Below are 7,121 nucleotides of genomic sequence, written 5' to 3' on the forward strand. Positions count from 1 at the left end.
TTTTTTTTTTTGTAGATATCCTTTATCAGATGGAAAAAGTTTTCTTTAATGTAGTTTGTTTTTTTAAATCATGAGTTGACGTTAGGTTTAAACAATTTTCCCCTATATCTATTGAAACAAATGGGTTTCCTTCTTTCATGTTTTGATATGGTGAGATACACTGATTGACTTTTGAATGTTCAACTTTCAAATGCATTCTCAGGATAAACTTCCTTTTGTAATGTTGTGTTATTCATTTTATGCATTGCTGGATTCAATTTGCTAAAATTTCGTTGTGAATTTTTGCTTCTGTGTTCATGAGGAGTACTGGTCTGTAGTTTTCTTATTTTGTGCTGGGTATTAGGATAATGTTAGTTTCATAAAATGAATTGCTATATATCTGTATCTCTCCTGTTTTCTGATAGAGTTTTTAGCTTTCTGAATTTAGAATTTTTCTTTGTGGGAAGGTTTTTAATGGAATTAAATTTCTTTAACTGATATGTCTCTTTAGGTTATCTGTTTCTTCTTGAGTAAATTTTGGTAATTTCTTTCAATGAATTTATCCATTTTACTTAAGTTGTAAAATTGATTGAAAGTTGATAATATATTATTTTAATGCCTCTAGGATCTATGTAACATCCCTTCTTTAATTATTAATACTGTTTGCTTGTGTCTTCTGTCTGTCTCTCTCTCACTCTTTCTCTCTCTGTCATGCTACTGGTTTTTCAATGTTTTTTTTTTTTTTTTGAGACAGTCTGGCTCTGTTGCTCAGGCTGGAGTTCAGGTGGTGTGATCTTGGCTCACTGCAATCTGTACCTCCTGGGTTCAAGTGATTCTCATGCCTCAGCCTCCCGACTAGCTGGGATTACAGGTGTACGCCACCACACCTGACTGATTTTTGTATTTTTAGTAGAGACTGGATTTCACCATGTTGGCCAGGCTGGTCTCCAACTCTTGGCCTCAAGTGATCTGCCTGCCTTGGCCTGCTAAAGTGCTGGGATTACAGGTGTGAGCCACCCTGCCTGGCCAGGTTTTTCACTTTTATTGATAATTTCAAAGAATGAACTTTTGGCCTTACTGATTTCTCTCTCTCTCTCTCTTTTTTTTTTTCGGTTTGTAATTTTACTGTTTTTCCCTTTTAAAATTTTTATTATTTCCTTCCTTCTGTTTACTTTGGGCTTATTTTGGCCTTCTTTTTCTAGTTTCTTAAGGTGGAATATTAGGCCATTGATTTGAGACATACTTATTTTCTGATATAATAATTTAATGATATAAATTTCCCCCTAGGCACTGCTTTGGGTATATCTCAAAAGTTTGAACATTATGTTTTCATTTGCATTCAATTACAATTATTTTCTAATTTCTTTTATGATTTAGTCTTTGACCACTGGGTATTTAGAATTGTGTTGTTTACTTTTTAAATATTTGGGAAATTTTTCAGATATCTTTCTGTTATTGGTTTCTAGTGTAATTCTTTTGTGGTCAGAGAATATACTTTATATATTTTAAATTTGCCAGGGTTTGTTTTGTGTTTCAGAATATGGTTTATCTTGGCAAACATGATATGTGCTCTTGAAGCTATTTGGCTATTTTTGGGTGGGGTATTCTCTAGATATTAATTAGGTTAAGTTGATTGATTGCATTGTCTAGGGTTTCCGTATCTTCACTGAATTTCAGTCCACTTTTTCTATTGACTACTGAGAGAGGAATTTTAAGCCTTTACCTGTAATAGTAGATTTGTCTATTTCTTCTTTTACTTTTATTACTTCTTAGTTTGTTTTTGAAGCTATGTTTGTAGGTATATAAGTATTTAGGATAGTCATCTTCTTCAATTGATCCCTTTATTATTATTTAATGTTTTTTATTTATCTCTGATAATATTTCTGGTTCTGAAGTTTACATTTTCTGATATTAATAGAGCAGTTTTAGGTTTATTTTGATTAGTGTTCACATGGTATGTGTTTTTTCTGTTCATTTACTTTTAACCTACCTGTGTCACTGTATTTAAAGTGAGTTTCTTTCTTTCTTTCCCTTTTTTTTTTTTTGATAGTGTCTTGCTCTGTCGCCTAGACTGGAGTGCAGTGGCGCGATCTTGGCTCACTGCAAGCTCCGCCTCCTGGATTCAAGCAATTTTCTTGCCTCAGCCTCCTGAATAGCTGGGATTATAGGCATGTGCCACCATGCCCAGCTAATTTTTAAAAAATATTTTTAATAGAGATGGGGTTTCACCATATTGACCAGGCTGCTCTTGAACTCCTGACCTTGTGATCTGCCCACCTTAGCCTCCCAGATAGACAGCATATGGTTGGATCTTGCTAATTTAATCCAGTCTGATAATCTCTATCTTTTAAATGAGATGTTTAGGCCATTTATATTTAATATAGTTGTTAATCAACTTGTCAGGGTGTGTGTGTGTGTGTGTGTGTGTGTGTCTGTGTGTCTGTGTTCTTCCCTTTTTCTGTTTTCCTGAATGTTTTTGATTTTTTTTTGCTCTGTCACATCTACTGATGACCCCTTCAGATGAAGTTTTTACTCTGATATTGTGGTTTTTATTTTTAGAATTTTTTGTTAAAATTCTTGTTTTTCTTTTTTCTTTCTTTTCCTAACTCCCCAAACTTGTTATCTGTGCTGAAATTATTTATTTGTTCATGAATTTTTTTCCACTTTTTTCACTAAATTATTTGGTGTATCAATCATAGTCTGACATTTCTAACTATCTCTGAGTCTGGTTCTCTTGATTGCTTTGCAGTGTGATGGTTGGTTTTTGTTGCTTTTTGTTTGTATTATTATTTTTGAGAAGGGTCTCACTCTGTCACTTAGGCTGGAGTGCAGTGGTGCAATCACAGCTCACTGTAGCCTCAACCTCCCCGGGCTCAGGTGATCTTCCTGCCTCCACCTCCTCAGCATGCACCGCCACTCCCAGCTAATTTTTTTTTGTGTGTGTATTTTTTGTAGAGATAGGATCTTGCTATGTTTCCCAGACTAGTCCTGAACTTCTGGGCTCAAGCGATCTGCCAGCTTTGGTGTCCCAAAGTGCTGGGATTACAGGCATGAGTGTCTGTGCCTGGCCTCATTTTTGACTGAATGTCAGACATCTTATGTAAATAAAGGAGAGATTGAGGTAAATAGTATTTATAGTTGGAAATAGGCATTACTCTTCTTATAGAGAGATATGTTTGTATGTCCCATCTGTAAGGGGTGTCCCTCCTTGGATTTCAGGCTGCTTCAAGAAAAGTTGTGATTTTGTAAATTTATCCAGCTTTTGTTCATTGTTAGTGTGATAGTAGCATTCTTTTCAGCTTTTACATTATGGGCTGTGGGCCCTCTAAGATTTCTCTAATTTATTCATAGCAGAGTACAAATTTATCTTACTTATGTAATTTGGACTTATTTTCATTTTTGAGCACATAGTCACTAATTTTTGTATACATGTGATATTCCTTATATTTCATCTGTGAAGGAAATCTGTTTCCAATGTAGTAAAATTAATTACATGTAAACTTACATAATTTTGGTCTATTAATTTGAATTTTTCTACACAGCATTATTTGTTGGGTATACTTTTTTGAGAGTTCATTATTGGTAATATTCATATGGGTTTGAACCCTAGAAGGGCAGTTGTCCACTCAAAAACTAAGTTGAGTATATGCATATTATTAAAGTTGTATCTTAAGTTATTGAGATTATTAAAGTTGTATCTTAAGTATTATTGTATTAAACATCACTTATGACTTGCAAACTCAGAAGAAATATAAATAGAGGGCATCTGTTCAAATCTTAGTAAAACTTCTTGGGTTCTGTTAGTAGCCTTCTTGACTCTTAAAAATTCCCAAGACTTTCCAGGCTGATTTGATGAAGGCTCTTTGGGTGCTGTATTACTCTTCATTCCCCTCTTCATAGCCCCTGTTAACCTTGATTTTACTTTCTGTTTTTATGAATTTGCCTGTTCTAGGTACTTCATATAAGTGGAATCATATAAGATTTGTCCTTCTGTGTTTGCCTTATTTCACTTAGTATGACCTTTGTATTTCTGATTGTAAAGAATGGAAAGTCATCTTTTCCATGTACTTGGGCTACACTTCTATACTTCAGTCTTAAAGTTAATGTAACCTGTTGTTTATGCAATATGTGTGTCAACATATGTATGGATTTCCAAAACAACCAGCATTATAGCATCTGGAGCTTTCATCAAGTTTTCAAGGGGCCTCTGACTTTTCCAAAGTGGTTAAGAACTACTGCTATAGATTCTGTAGCATATATAATCATAAAACAGCCCCTGATCTTAAGGAGCTTGACATTTTATTGATCTTTGTCCTATCTATGACAAATTAATTGGGGGGTGGGTAGTATGGTATGACCAACATAGAACCCTACATTGAAGAGTGAAGAGTGCAGGCCAGGTGCTGTGGCTCATGCCTGTAATCCCAGCACTTTGGGAGGCCGAGGTGGGCAGATCATGAGGTCAGGAGATTGAGACCATCCTGGCTAACATGGTGAAACCCCATCTCCACTAAAAATACAAAAACTTAGCCGGATGTGGTGGCGGACGCCTGTAGTTCCAGCTACTCAGGAGGCTGAGGCAGGAGTATTTCCTGAACCTGGGAGGCGGAGCTTGCAGTGAGCCGAGATTGTGCCATTGCACTGCAGCCTGGGCGACAGAGCGAGAGTCTGTCTCAAAAAATAAATAAATAAATAAGAAAATGCCTATAAAATACTTAGCAGAGGGGTTTATTTGTTAACTGTGCTGGATGAAGGTAATGATAAAATAATAGCCATCTACGTGACCAGAGGTGATTACTAAATTTCCTTTATATATTTTTTACTTTTGTTGCAGTGAATTATCTATAACATAAAAATTTGCCATTATACCCATTTTTAGGTGTACATTTCAGTGGTACTAAATTCATTCACAGTGTTGTACAACCATCACCACTCTCTATTTCCAGTACTTTTTCGTCTTCTCAAACAGAAACTCTGTACTCATTAAACAATAACTTTTCATTCCCCTCTTCATAGCCCCTAGTAACCTCGATTTTACTTTCTGTTTCTGTGAATTTGCCTATTCTAGGTGCTTCATATAAGTGGAATCATCTAAGGTTTGTCCTTCTGTGTTTGGCTTATTTCACTTAGTATAATCCTTTACATTTTTATTTATCCATTAAGCACAATGACATTTGTCTTTTCTATTTCATTGAATTATTGTTTAAAGTCAAATGAAATAGTTAAATCCTAATAGGTACTATATAAATTTAGATGGTATGTATAAAAACTGGTAAATATTATCTGAAAGTAATGAACTGATTTGCTGTCTCCCTATGATTGTAAGTGGGTGGTTACTTTATAATTTAAAAAATTATTCCTACATTACATAGAAATGCTAGGCTTATTCAGATTTTAATGTCATAAGGCAGAAATTTGCTTGAAGTGACCATTTGTGGAATGTCTGTTAATTTTAAATTTGGATTCAATATTTTATATGCCTTATTTGACTTGAACTTTAGTGTATTTCTTTCTCTATTTAGGATTCTAATTCACGGGTAGATTTAAGCATTCGGGTTACTGATGATGATACTGGTGAAATAATTCAAGTCGATGGAACCGGTGATACATCTTCCAATGAAGAAATAGGAAGTGCAAGAGATGTAGATGAGAATGAATTTCTAGGGGTTATTGATGCAGGAGATCTGAAGGTACTTGAAGAAGAAGCTGACAGTATTTCAAATGAGGATTCAGCCACAAACAGTAGCGATAATGAAGATCCTCAAGTAGACATTGTAGAAGAGGTAAGGATAGCTTTTCAGCTGAGACTTTCTTTATTAATTTATAACATTTCTACTTTATTATGCTTTGGAACCAAAAGGAATAGCAAGATTAATCTTTTCTTTACTGTTTTGAAATAAGACTTATTTGGGGCTGGGCATGGTGGCTCAAGCCTGTAATCCCAGCACTTTGGGAGGCTGAGGCTGGTGGATCATTTGAGGTTTGGAGTTCGAGGCCAGCTTGGGCCAACATGTTGAAACCCTGTCTTTACTAATAAAACAAAAATTAGCTGGGCATGGTGGCACATGCCTGTAAACCTAACTACTCAGGAGACTGACGCAAAAGAATCACAGGACGCAGAGGTTGTAGTGAACCAAGAAGCGCCACTGTATTCCAGCCTGGGCGACAGAGCACGACTCTGTCTAAAAAAAAAAAAAAAAAGACTTAATATATCCTTAGATTTAAACTTTTAATCTTCAACTGTAATTTAAAACCAATAATAAATATTTGGGAATGGGCTTTTGTATTGGTCTTAAGTAGAGGTGGTAGGTGATCTAGGGAATGGGAATGGCTGTTAAAGAAGGCAGCCTGGTAGAAACATATAGTATCTGCTTTAATTCTAGTAAATGTCATAAACTCCAGGTAGAGTGTGATTATTAAAAAGTATATAAGTAGTATTAGCTATCATTTATGGTAGCCTTACATATGTGCCAGGCATCATATTAAGTCTTACCTGCCTTATCTTAATAGTCCCAAAGTCCTATGGTTCTTATTCCTATCCTGATTTTAGATATGAGGAAACTGAGATATGGAGAGATTTAGTAACTTGCCTAAGGTCAGTCTTGTAATTATTAAATGGCCAAACAGGGATTTATTTTTTATTTTTTATTTCTTTTTTTGAGACAGAGTCTTGCTTTGTTGCCCAGGCTGGAGTGTAGTGGTGTGATCTTGGCTCACTGCAACCTCTGCTTCCTGGGTTCAAATGATTCTCACACCTCAGTCTCCTGAGTAGCTGGGATTGCAAGCACACCACCATGCCCAGCTAATATTTATATTTTTAGTAGAGACGGAGTTTCACCATGTTGGCCAGGCTGGTCTTGAACTTCTGGCCTCAAGTGATCCGTCTGCCTCGGCCTTTCAAAGTGCTGGGATTATAAGTGTGAGCCACTGCACCCAGCTCAAACAGGGTAAATTTAAATCCAGGCTGTTTGACTTTTAGTACAAACAAAAACTTTTAGCTGCTCTAGGTTCCTTTATTTCTTTGTTTTGTTTTGGTTTGGTTTTCGAGATGGAGTCTCAGTCTGTTGCTCAGGCTTGAGTGAAGTGGTGCGATCATGGCTCACTGCAGCCTCAAGTTACTGGGCTCAGATGATTCTCCTACC

General features: G+C 35.9%; 1 protein-coding gene across 1 annotated transcript in view; it reads left to right on the forward strand.

Annotated features, from left to right (window-relative positions):
- GTF2A1L (general transcription factor IIA, 1-like) overlaps window positions 1-7,121 on the forward strand; it is an 84,260-nt gene that overhangs the window by 61,973 nt on the left and 15,166 nt on the right. Inside the window, exon 7 of the mRNA XM_011981601.1 lies at window positions 5,502-5,762. Coding sequence (XP_011836991.1) covers window positions 5,502-5,762 — 261 coding nt within the window. The remainder of the gene's footprint in view (window positions 1-5,501; window positions 5,763-7,121) is intronic.

The sequence above is a fragment of the Mandrillus leucophaeus genome, unplaced genomic scaffold (assembly GCF_000951045.1).
Source record: "Mandrillus leucophaeus isolate KB7577 unplaced genomic scaffold, Mleu.le_1.0 Scaffold229, whole genome shotgun sequence".
Taxonomy (NCBI): Eukaryota; Metazoa; Chordata; class Mammalia; order Primates; family Cercopithecidae; genus Mandrillus; species Mandrillus leucophaeus.